A 22,575-nucleotide genomic window follows, 5' to 3' on the forward strand; every position below is an offset into this window, starting at 1 on the left:
AGTAGCTAGCACCCTTTTGAGTTTGCTGAGTCACCATGAGAGGAATGCAGATCCGAATCCAGATTTTTCCATGTTTTGTTTTCCTCACAAACTTTCCTCCTCCCTTTCGTCTCTAAAGACTGAATGTATTGTGAAGTTTCATCACTTTGATAACTGTCTGCTGGTCCATTTTAGTACAGCTGTGTGCAACAGCTCAATAGGAGTTTGATGCTGACTGCTGCTTTTCCCTGTTGTCTTGTTAGCAATTAGTGTGTTGCGTTTCCAGTCAGTTGATTTGGATGTCAAGCTAGACTATCCTCCCACAAGAAAACCAAACAGTCAGCATGGAGACTAAGAGTTAGTGAAGCGCTAACTGACCATGATAGAAAGAAAATAAAACAATCTCTATCTTTGTTGTTGAGTTTTTCCCCCAATTCTTTTCTGCATGTCACTGGACTTTTCCCCGAATTCCCTGTTGTCTTAAATGCACCGTCAGTGATGGCTACGCGTATGAACTGGAAAGGATCGTCTGTAGCCCCACCCAGTGACCTTTCACTACAGCAGAGTGCCGTAGTGTTGTTGTTTTGGGCTAACGTTAGCTAAGTAGCTAGCATTTGGAACAACGTATTTGGAGTAAACTTGAGTTTCAACCGTAGGCCTAAGCATGTATCAATTGAAGAGTCAGCTGAAGCTTGAGAGGAATGGGAGATGCAGTAGAGGAATGAGACAGAGAGCTCGTAATGAGGGCGACTGGCTACCTACTACTCTGAACCGTGTGTGGTGATCTCCCGAGTGGCGCAGTGGTCTCACTAGATCCTGGTTCGAATCCAGGCTCTGTCGTAGCCGGCCGCGACCGGGAGACCCATGGGGCGGCGCACAATTGGCCCAGTGTCGTTCACGGTAGGGGAGGGAATGGCCGGCAGGGATGTAGCTCAGTTGGTAGAGCATGGCGTTTGCAACGCCAGGGTTGTGGGTTCGATTCCCACGGGGGGCCAGTATGCAAAATACAAAAAAATAATGTATGCACTCAGGAGAAGTCCAGTGGCTACACGACTCAGGGAACTAGCCCTCTACAAGATCACCACCAGACTCCGTCTTCATCAATCATATCCCTGACCTTCCTCTGATCAAGCCATGAACTGTACATCTCCATCTTTGAGGATGCATGCACTCAAAGCCTTGGCCTCTATTAGTTGATCTAGCCAACTATAGGTAGACTACTAGTGATGATGTATTGCTTGTTTTTTTTGCTTTTGGTGCACTTTCAGAAAATTATGAAAAGCGCTATAGAATTCTAAAAATAAAAAAAATATTATTATACTAAATATGGAGTGTGCAAAGCTGTCATCAAGGCAAAGGGTGGCTATTTGAAGAATCTCAAATATAACATTTTTATTTGTTTAACACTTTTTTGGTTACTACATGATTCCATATGTGTTATTTCATAGTTTTGATGTCTTCACTGTTATTATACAATGTAGAAAATAGTAAAAATAAAGAAAAACCCTTGAATGAGTAGGTGTTCTAAAACTTTTGACCGGTAGTGTACATATACCACAGGAGGCTGCTAAGGGGAGAATGGCTCATAATAATGACCAGAATGGAGCAAATGGAATGGCGGAGCAAATGGAATGGCATCAAACACCTGGAAACCATGTGTTTGATGTATTTGTTAGCATTCCACAAATTCCGCGCCAGTCATTGCCGCGAGCCCGTTTTCCCCAATTAAGGTGGAACCAACCTCCTGTGACATACACACACACAAACACACACATTGAGTGTACAAAACATTAGTAACACCTTCCTAATATTGAGTTTCACCCACTTTTGCCCTCAATTCGTCGGGGCATGGACTCCACAAGGTGTCGAAAGCGTTCCACAGGGATGCTGGCCCATGTTGACTCCAATGCTTCCCACAGTTGTCAAGTTGGCTGGATGTCCTTTGGGTGGTGGACCATTCTTGATACACACAGGAAACTGTAGTTCAAAGGCACTTAAATATTTTGTCTTGCACAATCACCCTCTGAATGGCACACACACACAATCCATGTCTCAATTGTCTCAAGGCTTAAAAATCCTTCTTTAACCTGTCTCCTCCCCTTCATCTACACTGATTGAGGAGGTGACATCAATAAGGGATCATAGCTTTCACCTGGATAGTCTGTCATGGAAAGAGCAGGTGGTGTTCCTAATGTTTTCTACACTCAATGTATATATTCACACTTACATAAATGTGCCAGTGAAGCATAGGAAATAAATGGGAAAGTGTTGTTGCTCTCAGAGAGCACAGCACAACAATACATGTCAAAATAGCATACAGTAGCGTACCGTGTATTTTTGCTTAAGGTTCTCCCACTTTTTCACCCATGCAGATGACAGCAGCCCCTCCAGCTCACACTCCTTCACGTAGATCCTGAAAAGACATGATAATATAATAATAATAATATGCCATTTAGCAGACGCTTTTATCCAAAGCGACTTACAGTCGTGCGTGCATACATTTTTGTGTATGGGTGGTCCCGGGGATCGAACCCACTACCTTGGCGTTACAAGCGCCGTGCTCTACCAGCTGAGCTACAGAGGACCACCTATGAAGTACAACATTGACCAAAACATGAGCAGAGTTGTAGAGATGTGTGACCTTTCTGTAGATAGCTAGACTGCCACATACTTCATCAAATTGGAGTGCCAATGTGAAACAGTAACGAGTGCAGCTTACCATTACTTTTACCATAACAGGTTATGTGCAATGAACTTGCTAGCTAGACCCATTCAGGCTGTAACTTTTCCAGTAGAAACTAATATTGCATAGCATGAACATTATAATCAGCTCAACACAGATAAACCGACGTGACAAATCAGGAGAACTAGAAGAAAAGAGAAGTGTTGGGACCATCACCGCTATGGAAAATAGGAATGGAGGGTAACGCGTTACTAACGTTAGCTATATTGGTAAGGGTAGGTAACAACACATCTGCCACACTGATCCTCAACACGGGGGCCCCTCAGGGGTGCGTGCTCAGTCCCCTCCTGTACTCTCTGTTCACCCATGACTGCATGGCCAGGCACGACTCCAACACCATCATTAAGTTTGCAGACGACACAACAGTGGTAGGCCTGATCACCGACAACGATGAGACAGCCTATAGGGAGGAGGTCAGAGATCTGGCCGTGTGGTGCCAGGACAACAACCTCTCCCTCAACGTGACCAAGACAAAGGAGATGATTGTGGACTACAGGAAAAAAAAGAGGACTGAGCACGCCCCCATTCTCATCGACGGGGCTGTAGTGGAACAGGTTGAGAGCTTCAAGTTCCTTCGTGTCCACATCACCAACGAACTATCATGGTCCAAACACACCAAGACAGTCGTGAAAAATAATTATACAGCTGCACCATCGAGAGCATCCTGACTGGTTGCATCACCGCCTGGTATGGCAACTGCTTGGCCTCCGACCGCAAGGCACTACAGAGGGTAGTGCGTACGGCCCAGTACATCACTGGGGCCAAGCTTCCTGCCATCCAGGACCTCTATACCAGGCGGTGTCAGAGGAAGGCCCTCAAAATTGTCAAAGACTCCAGCCACCCTAGTCATAGACTGTTCTCTCTGCTACCGCACGGCAAGCGGTACCGGAGTGTAGGAGTGGGCGATATACCGGTTTGATAGTAAAAACCGGTATTGTGCCGCGCCATGATATGGATTTAGCAATATCATGGATACCGCGATTTATTCAGAATTCATAAATTCGAATTTTGCATCAATATTTTTTTGTTCCAAATTTCAACTGAGTGATAGTACTAAGTAGCTACATCTTTTTTTTTTTTTTTTTATCCAACCTTTCTTGGTTCTTACGAATAAAAGAATGTATGTTAATATGTTGACCTATTTTTATGAGCGCACGTCGCATGCACTTGTTGCACGCATGTAGTGCTAGCAACAAAGAAGTGTGCAGGCAGCTGCAGTTAGGAGGCAGGTTAACTATTGGGGGAAAACTTTACAATCCAGGATGAGCGAAAACACAGAAATTGATGTTGCTCAAGAGCAGGAGGATAAATTGGTTAAGAAGAAAGGGGGCACCTCTGTTGTTTGGAACTGGTTTGGCTTTAAAATCTCCGACCCCGACCAAAACACTACCCTATGCAAGTTGTGTCGTCGTGTTGTCTTAGCAAAAGGTGGAAACACGACCAACCTGTTCAATCACTTAAAAAACATACATGTCCGTGAGTATGAACAATGCACCAGAATGCGTGAGACAGTAAGCCCAGGAGCTCGCCCGAAGACAAGCCAGACTCGCACTCAACAATCAATTATATCATCATTTGCTGCCGGTACTTGCTATGAGAAGACGAGCAAAAAATGGATAGACATCACAGCTGCGATTACAAATCACATAGCGAAGGACATGGTACCGATTCAAACTGTGGAGAAAGAGGGGTTCAGAAAGTTGATTCAAACTCTGGACCCAAGATATGAGATCCCGAGCCGCAAATATTTTAGCCAAAAATGCCTGCCACAGCTTTACACAGAATGCTGGGACAGAGTTTACAGTGAGATAAATAACATTCCATTCTTCTCCACTACTGCCGATCTATGGTCAAGTCGTACCACAGAACCTTATATAAGCCTCACAATCCATTACATAGACGGTGACTGGAAACTGAAAAGTAAGTGCCTACAGACGTCTTATTTCCCAGACGACCACACCGGGGAAATAATTGCAGGTGGGCTGAGGGACATACTGTCGTCCTGGGGATTAAAAGAGTCGCGTCAAGTTTGTATGACGACCGACAGCGGATCGAACATGATCAAGGCATTGCAGCTGAACAAGTGGGCAAACCTTGGATGTTTCGGACACAGGCTGCACAATGCTATTGGTAAGTTTCAGGACTGTAGCCTAGGCCTACCCTGTATGATGCTTATTATTAAGAAAAAATACAGCTCACATCAGCCATGTACCGTAGGCTAAATCTAAGCACATCAGATTTGTAAAATGTGTAACAGTTGAATGTAAATGCCGTAAATCCTCAAACAAAGATTAAAAGTTATATTGTATTGTGATTTCTATATAAAAATGCATTATTATTAATTATTATTGTATTGTGATTCGATTATTTTTCACCCTATTATTTTGATTTCTTATTCCCAATTTCCAGAGAGGAGTGTCCAAAACGCTCCCGGGCCACAGGGGTGTGCGATTTCCCGGGCCACAGGGGTTTGCAAAAAGGTGGTTAGCACGTTCTCATACAGCTGGAAAAAGCAGAAGGCCCTGATGACAGCACAGAATGAACTAAGCCTGCCCCTGCACAAGCTCATCACAGAATCTCCGACAAGGTGGGGATCTCGTCTGAAAATGATGGAAAGAGTCCTGGAGCAGGAAAAGGCCATTACACAGGTCCTGGCAGGGGACAAAAAGACACGGCACCTTGTACCTACCTGGCAAGACATCCAGGTCTTGGAATCAGTCACAGCAGCACTGAAGCCACTCCAGGACTTTACAGATGCCCTGTCAGGAGAAGCGTATGTGAGCGTGTCCTATTTGAAGCCTGTCATCAATCTGTTAAATGCAGAGGTTCTAAATCTGAGCAAGGACGATACAGAACTGACCAAAGAGATCAAGATCAAGGTTCTTGATTACTTGAATAACAAGTACACTGACCCTGCAACAGATGAGCTGCTCTCCATGGCTACCTTTCTAGATCCAAGGTTCAAGACCAGGTACATGTCCGCTGAGAAACTGGAGGACATTAAGGTATTTATTCATTTGTTCTTGTTTTATTGCTTCAAATGTAAAGCACTTTGGGCTGCATTTTATGTATGAAAGGTGCTATACAAATAAAGTTTAATTATTTTCATTTTTTAAGGTGAGAGCTGCCTCAGAGACCGAAGCCCTCCTGGTGGAGAACACAGCCCTGGGAAAATCGTCTCTTGCAGAGGATCACACTGACAGGGAGAAAGAAGCTTCCACTGCTCATCAATCAGGCAAGAAGCCCAAGAAGAGCCTTGGGAGCTTCTTTAAGCAGACCAGCAGTGCACCTGCCTCATGTTCAGAGAGGCAGATCATTGAGCAAGAGCTGAATAGCTACATTCTGGCAACGGCAGCAGACAGCGAGTCTGATCCTTTGGAGTGGTGGCGATTTCACGGATCTAATTTTCCACGTGTGAGTTGTCTGGCAAAGAAATACTTATGCATCCCTGCCACAAGTGCCCCCTCTGAGAGGGCATTCAGCACTGGGGGCAATGTGGTGACATGTCACAGGGCAGCACTAAAGCCAGAAACAGTCAACATGCTGGTATTCCTGGCACGGAACTTGTGAAGAAAGTTCTAGTGAAGATTTGTTGATATTGTTGATAATTGATGGTTGAGGCTTGAAAGGTTTAGTTTCAAACGGTTAGTTTTTTACATATCTACGGACCGTAGCCAAAACAAACACACGTATTTGAATTTGTAATTACCTTATTTTCTTTATCTCCTGTTATTTTTTATTTAATTTTACTTAATATCTAATTTATATATATATATATATATATAGGCCTACCTACCTCATGTTTACGGAATGCATGTTTGCACAATACAAATAAAAACTTTTCAGGTCCATACGGTCCAATGCCTCACTCTTTCTGGTTATATAAGGTTCAAATACATATTTTTCCTTAACTAATATAATTTAACCAAGAAGGGATATTAAAATGTGATTCATATTTTTTTACGTCATATATCGTGATATCATATCGATATCGTCTGGACAGTGGAAAATATCGTGATATGAATTTTAGCTCATATCGCCCACCCCTACCGGAGTGCCAAGTCTAGGTCCAAAATACTTCTCAACAGCTTCTACCCCCAAGCCATAAGACTCCTGAACAGCTAATCATGGCTACCCGGACTATTTGCACTGCCCCCCCACCCCATCCTTTTTACGCTGCTGCTACTCTGTTAATTATTTATGCATAGTCACTTTAACTCTACCCACATGTACATATTACCTCAACTACCTCAACTAGCCGGTGCCCCCGCACATTGACTCTGCAACGGTACCCCCCTGTATATATAGCCTCCCTACTGTCACTTTATTTTACTTCTGCTCTTTTTTTCTCAACACTTTTTTTGTTGTTGTTTTATTCTTACTTTTTTTGTTTAAAATAAATGCACTGTTGGTTAAGGGCTGTAAGTAAGCATTTCACTGTAATGTCTGCACCTGTTGTATTCGGCGCATGTGACCAATAAAATTTGATTTGATTTGATTTGATATTGTCATCAGACGCGGCAACCCTGGTATTTACCACAAGTAGCTAGCTAGCTAACTAGGCTAATACTAAATGGGAAGTTGCCACACAACAGCAAGCAAGTAATCCTGTAGCTAACGTAACTGTTCGTACAGTTATAACTTCTGGTCCTACTAAAGCATGTAGCTAGCTAAAGGCACGGCTGGCAGCAGGCTGCAGATCTGTTTTCAAAGATGTAACGTTACGATGAAATAGTGGTCATTTTAAGGAGAACAAAAACGACTTACATTTGAACACCACCGCAGAAGCATCTTTATTCGCCATCTTCCAAGTTGTTTTGATGTTTACTTGAAGAGATCTAGCTATCAAAACTCAGAGCCCCCTTCTTCCAATGCATTGTGGCTGTGAAATTCCCAAAAAGTGTGCAGCGAATTCTACTAGATGAAAATCCAAAATTAGTATAACATCCTGGCATTTAAAGCAAATTAAATCACGTTTTATTTGTCACATGTTTTGTAAACAACATATGTGGACTAGCAGTGAAATTCTTACGGGCCCTTGCCAATAATGCAGAGAGAAATAATAGATATACAATGAGTAACGATAACTTTGCTGTATACAAGAGATACCAGTACCGAGTCTGTTGATTTTCGAAAATTCCCATACTATAAAACGTTCTATTTTCGCATATTGCGAATGGGTCATGCGCGATTGCGTTGTTTCCCGCTATTCGTTGATTTCGGTAGCGCATCACCATATCTAATTGATCAGTTGTTGTCAAAGCCGAAATGAGTATGACATCCAGGTATTTAAAGTATACTTGATTTTCAAAATGTCACATACTATAGAACAATATTTTTTTCGCATACTCAAACAGCCTGCTATTTAGGACGCAAGTATGGGTTTTCGGACACGGCCACTGATACACGATGAAAGCAAGCTTGTATTGGGAGTGGGGTGAGATGATAGCGCATGCTGGGAAAGACTCAGCAAAATGACGTTGCCACGAGCAGCACCGGAGATATTGAGATGAGCGAGATGCTCTCACACAGTCACACACAGTATCTGTGCACGTGTTCGCATCACGCTGTTCACAACGTGGTAGCGAGGGCACCAAAGAAGTTGAGCCTCGTGCTTCAGCGCTCTTAGTTGTTGCTGAAATGTATCCATTATGCTTTTTACTTTCTGCATCTACATCATATCGCTGAGTCTACCTTTAAATTGTCTGGATCAGTAGGTTACTGAGGTAACATGCAACTCCAAGACCCTGTCCAGAAACAACCCTAAGCTTTAGCCCCTACCCTCTAGGCATCGTTGGCAAACCCTCCTTCTTTGACACAGGGATGTGTGAGTTTTAGAATTGAGTTACTGTACACGTTTCTCAGGGAAAGGAGCATTGCAAAGTCAAGTGTTACCACCAAATGTCTTTGTTTCAGTCACCATTACATCCCTAACTCTCACTGTGCCTCTCTTTAAATCTTCCGCAAACAGGGCTCCAAGCGCATCTTGAGGTCCAATGAGTATGTCCTTCCCCCAGACGGACTGATGGAGACTGACCTTGAGCTAACCTTCTCACTCCAGGTATGGCCAGGTTAACACCGCTTTCAAAACTATTATATCAATGTATCAAAGAGTGATCCGTTACGTGACTGAAGTACATATTTCAGTAGCCAACGGTTGATGTACAGTGCTTTTTGCTAAATTAATGGTAGTGCCTATGTAAACAAATCATACCCCCTTTTTAGTTATAGTGTATTTCCCACACCTCAGGTTGGCGTTCAAAGCCCATCTGAGGTGGTGGATCTGAAGGCATCAAAGAAATGACAGACTGAGGAAAAACGTTGTTATGGCTACAGACATGATGTAAGGTGTGATGTAACCTCCTTTAACACCTAATGTGTGTTACACCCTTTTCTGTCCCCCCTAGTATCCCCACTTCCTCAAAAGGGACGCCAACCGATTGCAGATCATGCTGCAGAGGAGGAAGCGATATAAAAACCGCACCATCCTGGGGTACAAGACCTTGGCTGTGGGCGTCATCAATATGGCAGAGGTAAAGACAACAGCTTAATATTTGTGACCAATTTTTTTATGACAACAGCATATGAAGTCAAACACATGTTGCTTGTCATGGGGTTATAAATCCGTAACTTTGGAAAACAGGGCTCATGGTGCGAATTATGGGGGAGCCAGGCGGGGCTCAGCTCCCCTGAATGAGACGTTAGCTCCCCTAAATGCAGCAAAAGTTAAACTTTGGGGGGTCTCTAAATAATGCTAATTTGTTTTACAGTGGTAAATATGAAAATAAAATCTTCCAATGAAACGAACACCTCTTTGTCATGGTTTGAACCATTTATTTCTGTGGCGGCGCTGTCCATCCAGTAGTGCTGAATTTCGGCTTCAGATGAGCTCCTTTACACATAGATTTTCCTTTGTACTTCCTCATTTTTCGCCATTTGTTTGCCATGCGTCCTTGATAAAAAATAGCCTTTATTCCAATGCATTTCAGGTGTCCTGACTTTTCAGGCTACAAAAAAGCTCAGTTTGTCAGCAATTAATGTATTATTGTACTATTTCCGTTCATAAAATGGCACGAGTATGCAGTTTGGATGCTGGAATTATTTTGGAGGGGACCAACATGCCTACTTTTTGAAGTGATTTGTTTGACAATCAGATGAAAATATCATGACTGGTTGTGTTCATGCCACATTAAAAGGTAATACATTTTTACAGTTTAAATGATGTCTTGCCGCCTGGGGGCGGCAGGTAGCTTAGTGGTTAAGAGCGTTGTGCCAGTAATCGAAAGGTTGCTGGTTCTAATCCCCGAGCCGACTAGGTGAAAAATCTGCCGATGTGCACTTGAGCAAGGCACTTAACCCTAATTGCTCATGTAAGTCGCTCTGGATAAGAGCGTCTGCTAAATGACGTAAATGTAATGTAAATGTCTTTATTATTAGGTGTAATTCGCACTCTGGCAGGGCCCACACCTCAACACATACCCCAACACACACTCATACCTCAACACATAGCCTACCTTTATTGGTTTGCAGGAGGCATAGACAACTCCACCTAACCTGGTCTCAGAGCATTTCGTATTATGCTGTTCGTAAATATCATCCATTTCGCATGATATGTTACGAATTCCAATTTGTTGTGGCTAACATTGGCTAGGTGGTTAACGCTATTGTATATCATAACTAGGCTAGGGGTTAGGGTTAAGGTTAGGGTTAGGAGGTAGGTTAAAGGGTTAGAGTTAGGAGTTAGGTTAAAGGGTTAAGGCTAGGGGAAGGGTTAGCTAACATGCTAAGTAGTTGCATAATAGCTCAAAAGTAGTAAGTAGTAGCAAAGTTGCTAATTAGCTAAAATACTAAAGTTGTCCATGATGAAATTCTAACACGCTAGATGTTTGCGTTATACGCCTACCCATCCACCCTCCTTTCATTTTTGCGTTAAGTAACCTTCTGTCTTATGTAACCATACCAAACATAACAAATCATCCTAATTTGATTCACGTACATTATGTTACGTCTAGTCTATGAGATCAGGCTGCTCTACCAGTTCCTATTCAGAATCATTTTTTAGCAAGGTCTGTACTAAATTCAAAGCTGCCAAAGCAAGAAGGAACCTATTAACCGGCCATAACAAGGAACTGTAACCGAATGCATAAAGTGAACAGAAGCGATATCCAGAAACCCACTATTTGAAATGTACTGAACACCAGCCAGTGTCATTATATGCACTTCCATGAACTATTCCACACAGCGACCAGCCAACATTAAACCATGTCCCCGAATGTAGGCATGCTTCCTCATTCCCCAAATCACATTACAGGACTACCATAGCTACATTTCCTCAGGTCTCCATCTGCAATACACTTGCAATTAGTTTCACAACTTTCCTCAGGTCTCCTCCGCAAACAGCTGAATAATACAGCATGCCGGGGAGAATGACAGAGAATATGTCAGTAGAAATGTGACTGTTTGAACAAAGTGCCGTCAGGCTTTGCCTTGGGTTTGAATGACAGCAGTGATTGGAGAACATTTGGGCCTTTCATTTTCGACGCAACTTGCCCCAGTGATTGATGGGTAATGAAACTCCAGGGCTGCCTTTCAAATGGCACCGTATGCAATTTTGTACACAGCCTAGAGCTTAGAGCGAACATAGAGAAGTGCAGTGTGGTGGGAGTAGAGGCGTCGCTGTGATGGGGTTTCTGTCATGGTGAGACGCACAAATCCGATTTGGTGTGACATGAGGAAGAAAACATGGGGAGGAAAATAAAGCTGCCCCGTTTCGAATAAAACTGTGTGCTTCAGTTGAAGGTGTGCGTGCGTGTGTGTGCAAATTTACGAATGTGTGTGTGTGTGTTTGCGCCTGCATATGAATGAACGCAACAACATTTGTATGTCGCTCACACACTTCTCTATCCTGACTTCTGTTTAGGTGATGCAGCACCCGACAGATGGAGCCCAGATCCTGGGTCTCCATAGCAACGTGAAGGAGGTGCCGGTGCGTGCGGCCGAGCTCAGCGTGTATTCCCTGTCCAGTCAGCCCATTGACCATGAGGACGGCAGTGGGCAGCCAGGGACCAAGGCCAAAGCCTTAGGTGGGGACCTGGAAACCAGAGCTTGTCATCACAAGTGTTTGCCCGCACACTGAGGAAAGCTATTCATCCCGAAAACAGTTGTTTTTGGCATAATGTTATTTAACTGCATAAAGTATCCTTGTCCGAGCCAGAACGGCCCTTGGGGCAAGAGCATATCTCTTGTTTTTGTAGCATGAGTAAGCTTGATGTACAAGTACACCCCCTAGACTGGAAGCTAGTCTATCGCATGGCTTTTAATTGCATAATAAGTGCATATTTGCATTGCACTTAGCCTGACAGTCACGTGAGTGAAACCATTTCCTTGGCAATTGCACATTTTAATAGACATTCTTTTCTATATTGACAACTCGTTTTCACAAAGGGCTTGACACAGAATGGCTGAGGTTAACTTTTCTGAAGAAAATGCTTTTGAAAGAAACTTGTTCTGTGTAGCCTTTCAACGTTTCACTCGTCCTTGTGTCGCTCTATAGATTTCCATACATTCACTACTCAAAAGTCTATTTACTGAAGTGCATTAGGCCGACCACAGTCCCACTATTGGCCCCATGGGAAGGGTCCTTCAAACATATTGCCTGTGTCCACAGGCCACCGTTAGTACCGGGGCCTATATCCCTAACCATGACACCTTAAGTACATTAGGACCAATGTTACTGAGGGAAAATTGAGGATAATAATCGCAGTGGTTCTTAAGGTGGTTACAGCTTGGCACCTGACGCTCCCTTAGGATCCTCATGCTCCCAGAGCGAAAATGGACGCCCAGTAAACGATACAGATGTCAGCTGCACTAATGTAAAGGAATTCACTGTGAAACTTGACAGCCCGCGCCCCACAATGAAATCATCTGTCAAGGATGAAATATTAGCCAGATGGCCGGCAAGCTATATTTAGAAAAATGTTACTGAACTCTCTAATTCATTCATTCTATTTTCCCGTCCTTGAGGAAGTATGGAGTGACATTAGAGGCATTAAAACTTACTTGACCTTGTCCTTTTAGCTCAGAGCCTCCGAGTGGAGCAACGGGACATAGCCATTTAAAATCAATGCTAAATTATCCAGTGTCACAGTGAGTGAAGGGAGAATTGACATGTAGCTTATGTTCCTGTCTTTCACCCCAGATCGCTCCCCGGATATGGACAACTACTCAGAGGATGACGACGACAGCTACTCCTCGGAGCAGGAAGCTAGCGACGATGCTGTTCAACCAGTGGTGAGACACAGCATATCTTACAGTTTGCTGTTGGGGAAGATCTCCAGTTCTAATTATCTGTAATGGATATTTGCAGTCACGAACACAAAAATACACACTATATACCAATACAGTAAATCCCTGCATACTAGTTCTCCTGGGTTCTAGTTGTAGTTATAGACCAAAATGTCATTGGCCTAGTGTTTCTCAATCTATAGCTCACAGAACTGCACTTTATTGTTCTAGCCCAGCATTAACACACCTGATTCAACTAATCTTGATGATCATGTGTGTTAGTGCTGGGCTGGAACAAAAAGGTACATTCCCATGGGTTGTAAAACACTGATCTCTATGACACAAAACTATTTATTTCATAGGACCTGTATGATGAGGATGATGATGTACAAAGGAAGCCAAAGAAAAACCGGAGGAAAATGATTCGGACAACATCCATGACAAGGGTAAGGATGGGGGAGCTTCCCTACATCAACAACTTTACAATGTGGTTGGATAAATTCATTCAAATACACATCAAACCTAGCATGTAAGTTTATTTTAGTGCAGAGAATGAGATTAGCCCCAGCATAGAGCCCTGAGCAACACTTCCTCTAAGCTGCGCACCTGCGCGGCCGCACACCTCCTCCAGGACTACCACGCCGCACAGAGACGCAAGAGATTGAACTTCACTGAGTTCGCCCCATTAGTTTGCACTATATATATTAAAGTTTTTTCTGTGATCGAATCAACATTATATCAGCCCCTTTTCAATGCAACAAATCAAAACAAGTCTAACTTTGCAAGATTGAGTCTGTGATTTTGTTGTAGCCAGAGCGCAACGGAGTACAATTCTATTGGCAGGGGTAGCACATGAGCTGTCTTTCAATCACCCACGAGTGAATGCGTTTTTCAGATCAGTTCAGATCAGAGCCGCGCTTGTGCACATTTTTGATATTCTTTGTTAGTTAGTGAGTTATTAGCCAAGTTATAGATAAGTATAGATCAGCATTGGGGAGTTACTGCTTCTTACTAGAGCACAAAACGTGTAGGCCACATTTCAAGCTGTCTTTGGAAAGCCAGTCACATAAAAAGCTTATGTCTTAATTAAAGGGGCGGTGTCATATTTTGAGAAAGGCTTGTAAACTCAGCAAAAAAAGAAACGTCCTCTCACTGTCAACTGTGTTTATTTTCAGCAAACTTAACATGTGAAAATATTTGTATGAACAAGATTCAACAACTGAGACATAAACTGAACAAGTTCCACAGACATGTGACTAACAGAAATTGAATAAGCTGCATTAAGTACTGCAGTGCATCTCCTCCTCATGGACTGCACCAGATTTGTCAGTTCTTGCTGTGAGATGTTACCCCACTCTTCCACCAAGGCACCTGCAAGTTCCCAGACATTTCTGGGGGGAATGGCCCTAGCCCTCACCCTCCGATCCAACAGGTCCCAGACTTGCTCAATGGGATTGAGATCCGGGCTCTTCGCTGGCCATGGCAGAACACTGACATTCCTGTCTTGCAGGAAATCACACACAGAACGAGCAGTATGGCTGGCGGCATTGTCATGCTGGAGGGTCATGTCAGGATGAGCATGCAGGAAGGGTACCACATGAGGGAGGAGGATGTCTTCCCTGTAACGCACAGCGTTGAGATTTTCTGCAATGACAACAAGCTCAGTCCGATGATGCTGTGACACACCGCCCCAGACCATGACGGAACCTCCACCTCGATCCCGCTCCAGAGTACAGGCCTCGGTGTAACACTCATTCCTTTGACGATAAACGTGAATCCGACCATCACCCATGGTGAGACAAAACCGCAACTCGTCAGTGAAGAGCACTTTTTGCCAGTCCTGTCTGGTCCAGCGACGGTGGGTTTGTGCCCATAGGCGACGTTGTTGCCGGTGATGTCTGGTGAGGACCTGCCTTACAACAGGCCTACAAGCCCTAAGTCCAGCCTCTCTCAGCCTATTGCGGACAGTCTGAGCACTGATGGAAGGATTGTGCGTTCCTGGTGTAACTCGGGCAGTTGTTGTTGCCATCCTGTACCTGTCCCGCAGGTGTGATGATCAGCTGTCCGTCCTGTCTCCATGTAGCGCTGTCTTAGGCGTCTCACAGTACGGACATTGCAATTTATTTCCCTGGCCACATCTGCAGTCCTCACGCCTCCTTGCAGCATGCCTAAGGCACGTTCACGCAGATGAGCAGGGACCCTGGGCATCTTTCTTTTGGTGTTTTTCAGAGTCAGTAGAAAGGCCTCTTTAGTGTCCTAAGTTTTCATAACTGTGACCTTAATTGCCTACCGTCTGTAAGCTGTTAGTGTCTTAACGACCGTTCTACAGATGCAAGTTCATTCATTGTTTATGGTTCATTGAACAAGCATGGGAAAAGGTGTTTAAACCCTTTACAATGAAGATCTGTGAAGTTATTTGGATTTTTACTAATTATCTTTGAAAGACAGGGTCCTGAAAAAGGGACGTTTCTTTTTTTGGTGAATTTATATGCAAATAAGCTAATAGGCAGAGGGGTAGCCTACATTGTCTAATTCTCTGTTTGGTAATAATAATTAATTGTATTTTGTAATGGAGTTTCTTGCATCATACAACACAATACAATGTAATTTAAAGTAACATATTTGGCCCATGGTGTTACAGACCAAGTAAAAAATTATGAATATCAAGCCCTTCATAATGTAAAAATGTTTTTAAAAGTCTCATGCAATGTAGGCCTGCATTGAACACCACATACAGTGCGTTCGGAAAGTATTCAGACCCCTTGACTTTTTCCACATTTTGTTACATAGCCTTATTCTAAAATTGATTAAATTGTTTTTTTTCCCTCATCAATCTACACACAATAGATTACTGCCTCAAGTCTTCTTGGGTATGACGCTACAAGCTTGGCACACCTGTATTTGGCGAGTTTCTCCCATTCTTCTCTGAAGATCCCCTCAAGCTCTGTCAGGTTGGATGGAGAGCGTTGCTGCACAGCTATTTTCAGGTCCCAGAGATGTTCGATTGGGTTCAAGTCCGGGCTCTGGCTAGGCCACTCAAGGACATTCAGAGACTTGTCCCGAAGCCACTCCTGCGTTTTCTTGGCTGTGTGCTTAGGGTCGTTGTCCTGTTGGAAGGTGAACCTTTGCCCCAGTGTGAAGTCCTGAGCGCTCTGGAGCAGGTTTTCGTCAAAGAACTCTCTGTACTTTGCTCCGTTCATCTTTCCCTCGATCCTGACTAGTCTTTCAGTCCCTGCTGCTGAAAAACATCCCCACAGCAAGATGCTGCCACCACCATGCTTCACCTTAGGGATGGTGCCAGGTTTCCTCCAGACGTGACGCTTGGCATTCAGGCCAAATAGTTCAATCTTGGTTTCATCACACCAGAGAATCTTGTTTCTCATTGTCTGAGAGTTAGTTGCATTTTGGCAAACTCCAAGCAGGCTGTCATGTGCCTTTTACTGAGGAGTGGCTTCCGTCTGGCCACCTTTCCATAAAGGCCTGATTGGTGGAGTGCTGCAGAGATAGTTGACCTTCTGGAAGGTTCTCCCATCTCCACAGAGGAACTCTGGAGCTCTGTCAGAGTGACCATTGGGTTCTTGGTCACCTCCCTGACCAAGGCCCTTCTCCACCGATTGCTCAGTTTGGCCGGGCGGCCAGCTCTAGGAAGAGTCTTGGTGGTTCCAAACTTCTTCCATTTAAGAATGATGGAAGCCACTGTTCTTGGGGACCTTCAATGCTGCAGAAATGTTTTGGTACCCTTCCCCAGATCTGTGCCTCGACTCAATCCTGTCTTGGAGCTCTACGGACAATTCCTTCGACCTCATGGCTTTTTGCTCTGACATGCACTGTCAACTCTGGGACCTTATATAGACAGGTGTGTGCCTTTCCAAATCATGTCCAATCAATTGAATTTACCACAGGTGGACTCCAATCAAGTTGTAGAAACATCTCAAGGATGATCAATGGAAACAGGATGCACCTGAGCTAAATTTTGAGTCTCATTGCAAGTGTGCGAATACTTATGTAAATAATGTAGTTCTGTTTTACATTTTTAATACATTTGCAAAAATGTCTAAAAACCTGTTTTTGCTTTCTCATTATGGGGTATTGTGTGTAGATAGATGAGGAACGTTTTTCATTTAATCCATTTTAGAAAAAGGCTGTAACGTAACAAAATGTTGAAAAGGGGAAGGGGTCTGAATACTTTCCGAATGCACTGTATAGGCTACTGTAGGCTATATCATAGAAATCAAAAGCTATTTCCATGTGAAAATGTTATGGGATTTGCTCCATTGGTTTTGTTGGTAGGCCTACCTTATGCTCAAATAGCCACAATATCCTATTGGCTACTGTCTGAAACTGTAAGGGTACAGCCTCAGTGTTCACTGTAAACGCGCGCCAGAAGTTGCACAAAATTCTCACAACGTTCAAGTTTCCGCTCACAAGACCTAAAATTTGCTCAGTGCCCCATAAAATTTGAGGGAACATTGGCCCTGAGGTACACCACCTGTTCATGTGATGGCAGGGTCTGCCGGTACAAACTCTTGGAAGGGGATTGTTTTCAATGATGATGTGCTTTTCATACTATGCACTGCACGCATGTTGGATGTTGACTCACTTAGAACAGCACAGTCGAATCCATTTGAGTGCCCTTCAGAAAGCATTCACACCCCTTGACTTTTTCCACATTTTGTTGTTACAGCCTGAATTTAAAATTGATTCTATTGAGATTTTGTGTCAATGATCTACACACAATACCACACAATGTCAGTGATGTCACACCTAAATATGTTCAGGAGTAAAAATGTGCTTAACGAGTCACATAAGTTCCATGGACTCACTCTGTGTGCAATAATATTGGTTAATATGATTTGTGAATAATTACTCCCATGTCTGTACCCCACACAATTATCTGCATAGATAATTTCAAGCATAGATTCAACAACAAAGACCAGGGAAGTTTTCTCATGCCTCGCAAAGAAGGGCACCTATTGGTAGATCTTTTTTTTTTTTTTTTAAGCAGATGTTGAATATCCCTTTGAGCATGGTGAAGTTATTAATTACACTTTGGATGGTGTAGCAATACACCCAGTCACTACAAAGATACAGGAGTCCTTCCTAACTCAGTTGCCAGAGCGGAAAGAAACCGCTCAGGGATTTCACCATGAGGCCAATGGTGACTTTAAATCAGTTACAGAGTTTAATGGCTGTGATAGGAGAAAATTAAGGATGGATCAACAACATTGTAGTTACTCTACAATACTAACCTAAATGACAGAGTGAAAAGAAGGAAGTCTGTACAGAATCCAAATATTCCAAAACATGCATCCTGTTTGCAATAACGCACTAAAGTTATACTGCAAAAGATGTGGCAAAGAAATTAACTTTTTGTCCTGAATACAAAGCATTATGTTTGGGGCAAATCCAACACAACATATCACTGAGTACCACTCTTCATACTTTCAAGCATGGTGTTGGCTACATCATGTTATGGATATGCTTGTCATCGGCAAGGACTAGGGATTGTTGGGGGGGAGGGGGATAAAAAGAAACAGAATAAGCCACAGGCAAAAGTCTAGAGGAAAACCTGGTTCAGTATGTTTTCCAACAGACACTGGGAGACAAATTCACCTTTCAGCAGGAACATAAAACTCAAGGCCTAAATATACACTGGAGTTGCTTACCAATACGACATAGAATGTTCCTGAGTGTCCTAGTTACAGTTTTGACTTAAATCGGCTTGAGAATCTATGGCAAGACTTGAAAATGGCTGTCTAGCAATGATCAACAACCATCTTGACCGACTTGAAGTGTTTAAAAAATAATAATGGGTAAATGTTGTACAATCCAGGTGTGCAAAACTCTTAGAGACTTACCCAAAAAGACTCACAGCTGTAATCGCTGCCAAAGGTGATTCTAACATGTATTTACTCAGTGGGTTGAATTCTTACAGTTGAAGTCGGAAGTTTACATACACTTAGGTTGGAGTCATTAAAACTCGTTATTCAACCACTCCACAAATTTCTTGTTAACAAACTATAGTTTTGGCAAGTCGGTTAGGACATCTACTTTGTGCATGACACAAGTAATTTTTCCAACAATTGTTTACAGACAGATTATTTCACTTATAATTCACTGTATCACAATTCCAGTGGGTCAGAAGTTTACATACACTAAGTTGACTGTGCCTTTAAACAGCTTGGAAAATTCCAAAAAATGTTGTCTTGGCTATAGAAGCTTCTGATAGGCTAATTGACATAATTTGCGTCAATTGGAGGTGTACCTGTGGATGTATTTCAAGGCCTACCTTCAAACTCAGTGCCTCTTTGCTTGACATCATGGGAAAATCAAAAGAAATCAGCCAAGACCTCAGGAAAAAAATTGTAGACCTCCACAAGTCTGGTTCATCCTTGGGAGCAATTTCCAAATGCCTGAAGGTACCCCGATCATCTGTACAAACAATAGTACGCAAGTATAAACACCATGGGACCACGCAGCCGTCATATCCTGTGGTCCTCTGTAGCTCAATTGGTAGAGCATGGCGCTTGAAACGCCGGGGTAGTGGGTTCGATCCCCGGGACCACCCATACGTAAAAATGTATGCACACATGACTGTAAGTCGCTTTGGATAAAAGCGTCTGCTAAATGGCATATTATTATATTATTATATCGCTCAGGAAGGAGACGCGTTCTGTCTCCTAGAGATGAACGTACTTTGGTGTAAAAAGTGCAAATCAATCCCAGAACAACAGTAAAGGACCTTGTGAAGATGCTGGAGGAAACGGGTACAAAAGTATCTATATCCAAAGTAAAACGAGTCCTATATCGACATAACCTGAAAGGCCGCTCAGCAAGGAAGAAGCCACTGCTCCAAAACCGCCATAAAAAAGCCAGACTACGGTTTGCAACTGCACATGGGGACAAAGATCATACTTTTTGGAGTAATGTCCTCTGGTCTGATGAAACAAAAATAGAACTGTTTGGACATATTGACCATCGTTATGTTTGGAGGAAAAAGGGGTGCCTTGCAAGCCGAAGAACACCATCCCAACAGTGAAGCACGGGGGTGGCAGCATCATGCTGTGGGGGTGCATTGCTGCAGGAGGGACTGGTGCACTTCACAAAATAGATGGCATCATGAGGAAGGAAAATTATGTGGATATATTGAAGCAACAGCTCAAGACATCAGTCAGGAAGGTAATGCTTTGTCGCCAATGGGTCTTCCAAATGGACAATGACCCCAAGCATACTTCCAAAGTTGTGGCAAAATGGCTTAAGGACAACAAAGTCAAGGTATTGGAGTGGCCATCACAAAGCCCTGACCTCAATCCTATAGAAAATGTGTGGGCAGAACTGAAAAAGTGTGTGCGAGCAAGGAGGAGGAATGGGCCAAAATTCACCCAACTTATTGTGGGAAGCTTGTGGAAGGCTACCTGAAACGTTTGACCCAAGTTAAACAATTTAAAGGCAATGCTACCAAATACTAATTGAGTGTATGTAAACTTCTGACCCACTGGGAATGTGATGAAATAAATAAAAGCTGAAATAAATCATTCTTTCTACTATTATTCTGACATTTCACATTCTTAAAATAAAGTGGTGATCCTAACTGACCTAAAACAGGGATTTTTTATTAGGATTAGATGTCAGGAATTGTGAAAAACTGAGTTTAAATGTATTTGGCTAAGGTGTATGTAAACTTCCGACTTCAACTGTATCTAATCAGTATTAGTGTTTTATTTTTCATTCATCTTAAAATGAATCTTTGATATTACCAAATATTTAGTATGGATCTTAAAAAATAAGAAAATTCCATTAAATCCATTTTAATCCCAATTTTTAACACAACAAAATGTGGAAAAAGTCAAGGGGTGTGAATACTTTCTGAAGGCACTGTAAGTACAAACTACATTTGAATGCAAACAGTTTTTCGGTCCCAATTCCTTGCTCCTGTTAACTGCATGCTCAGGTTTAGTGTGTGCTGTCTCAAGTTCCAAGCCAGTGCAAATGGGTGCAGTCATCAAGAGTCGACTGTAATCTCTTTAAGGTATGTCTATGTTAGGTCTGCTCCTCAGTCTTGTTATTTTCTGGGATGTCACAGAAGATGTCTACATTCTTCTAAATCCTAAATCCTTAGCTAAGCAGTAGTGACAGGAAAGTTGTCCTGGAATGAGTTCAACATCCTCTTTTAGACCATAACACTGCGTAGATGGCGCAGACTAAAACACCAACTAAGGATACAAATTAAGCAGGCACCAACCCGCACAAACTGAGACCCACACATGGGAGCTGGGAACACACTCAGACATACACACACAAACATCAATCACAAATAAACACACACTTTATCAAATATTCTTCTCTAGGCCCGGGTATTTGCTTCAATCAGTAATCCTTGGCATTGTTAATAATGACACGTCTGGCTCTGTCCAATGACCTAATGTGCCATTGGTGAATCAGCGAATCATGCAGCACGTCACGGTCACATAAGATCACCGAGGTCGAAGCCACTAAGCCGTGTGAACATTAACTGACTTTTAATGGTGCAGCCAAGTGCTCTTCAGATGCTGTCACTCTTCAGATAAGCATATTAATGGGAGTAGGGTGAAATTGCCCCTAGACATTGATTTTGGGTCAGTTTAGCATTTTCCCAATTAATTAATATTGTTAGGATTGGAGGAGGGGAAGCTTATCCTAGATCTTTACCTAGGGGAAACTTCACTCCGGAGCGTAATACAATTTGGCTGTGAAGACTAGACTCAGAAGTCTATTGTGACTCCCGAGTGGCGCAGTGGTCTAAGGCACTGCATCGCAGGGCTAGCTGTGCCACTAGAGATCCTGGTTCGAGTCCAGGCTCTGTCGCAGCCGGCCGCAACCGGGAGACCCATGGGCGGCGCACAATTGGTCCAGCGTCGTCCAAGGTAGGGGAGGGTTTGGCCGGCAGGAATGTGGGTTTGTTTCCCACGGGGGGCCAGTATGAATTATTTTTTTTATTTTTTTATACGTATGCTTTCACTAACTGTAAGTCGCTCTGGATAAGAGCGTCTGTTAAATGACTAAAATGTAAATGTTAAATGTTAACTTCACTGTGATTTATTGAGCTCTCAATATTATAGAGCTGTCATCACATGAGTTTGAAGACAGCTTTGTTGGTTACACTGACGTCTCTGAAAGATTAGCTTACGGCATGGCGTCAGGTAATGGGGATCCTAATAGAAATTATAATTCTGACAAGTTCTTGGTGTACTCTTGTTGACACCAAACTCTCTCTTCCTCTCTCCCTCCCTCTCTTTCTCCCTCTATCTCACCCTCCTTTTACAGCAACCCAACTTCAAACAGAAGTTTGTGGCCCTGTTGAAGAGATTCAAAGTGACAGATGAGGTTAGTATTGCACGCTTCAACTGTTCTGTTTTATACAGTGCCTTGCAAAAGTATTCGACCCCCTTGGCGTTTTTCCTGCTTTGTTGCATTACAACCTGTAATTAAATTGATTTTTATTTGGATTTCATGTAATGGACATACACAAAATAGTCCAAATTGGTGAAGTGAAATGAAATAAATAACTTAAAATAAATAACGGAAAAGTG

General features: G+C 43.0%; 1 protein-coding gene across 1 annotated transcript in view; it reads left to right on the top strand.

The window, feature by feature from the left end:
* The window catches only part of LOC311131278 (phosphofurin acidic cluster sorting protein 2-like), a 110,569-nt gene that overhangs the window by 57,790 nt on the left and 30,204 nt on the right, over positions 1–22,575 (top strand). Inside the window, exons 3-8 of the mRNA XM_084164165.1 lie at positions 8,694–8,783; positions 9,130–9,255; positions 11,643–11,805; positions 12,921–13,012; positions 13,369–13,452; positions 22,310–22,369. Coding sequence (XP_084020291.1) covers positions 8,694–8,783; positions 9,130–9,255; positions 11,643–11,805; positions 12,921–13,012; positions 13,369–13,452; positions 22,310–22,369 — 615 coding nt within the window. The remainder of the gene's footprint in view (positions 1–8,693; positions 8,784–9,129; positions 9,256–11,642; positions 11,806–12,920; positions 13,013–13,368; positions 13,453–22,309; positions 22,370–22,575) is intronic.

The sequence above is a fragment of the Coregonus lavaretus genome (genome assembly GCF_964263955.1).
Source record: "Coregonus lavaretus genome assembly, chromosome: 6".
Lineage (NCBI taxonomy): Eukaryota > Metazoa > Chordata > Actinopteri > Salmoniformes > Salmonidae > Coregonus > Coregonus lavaretus.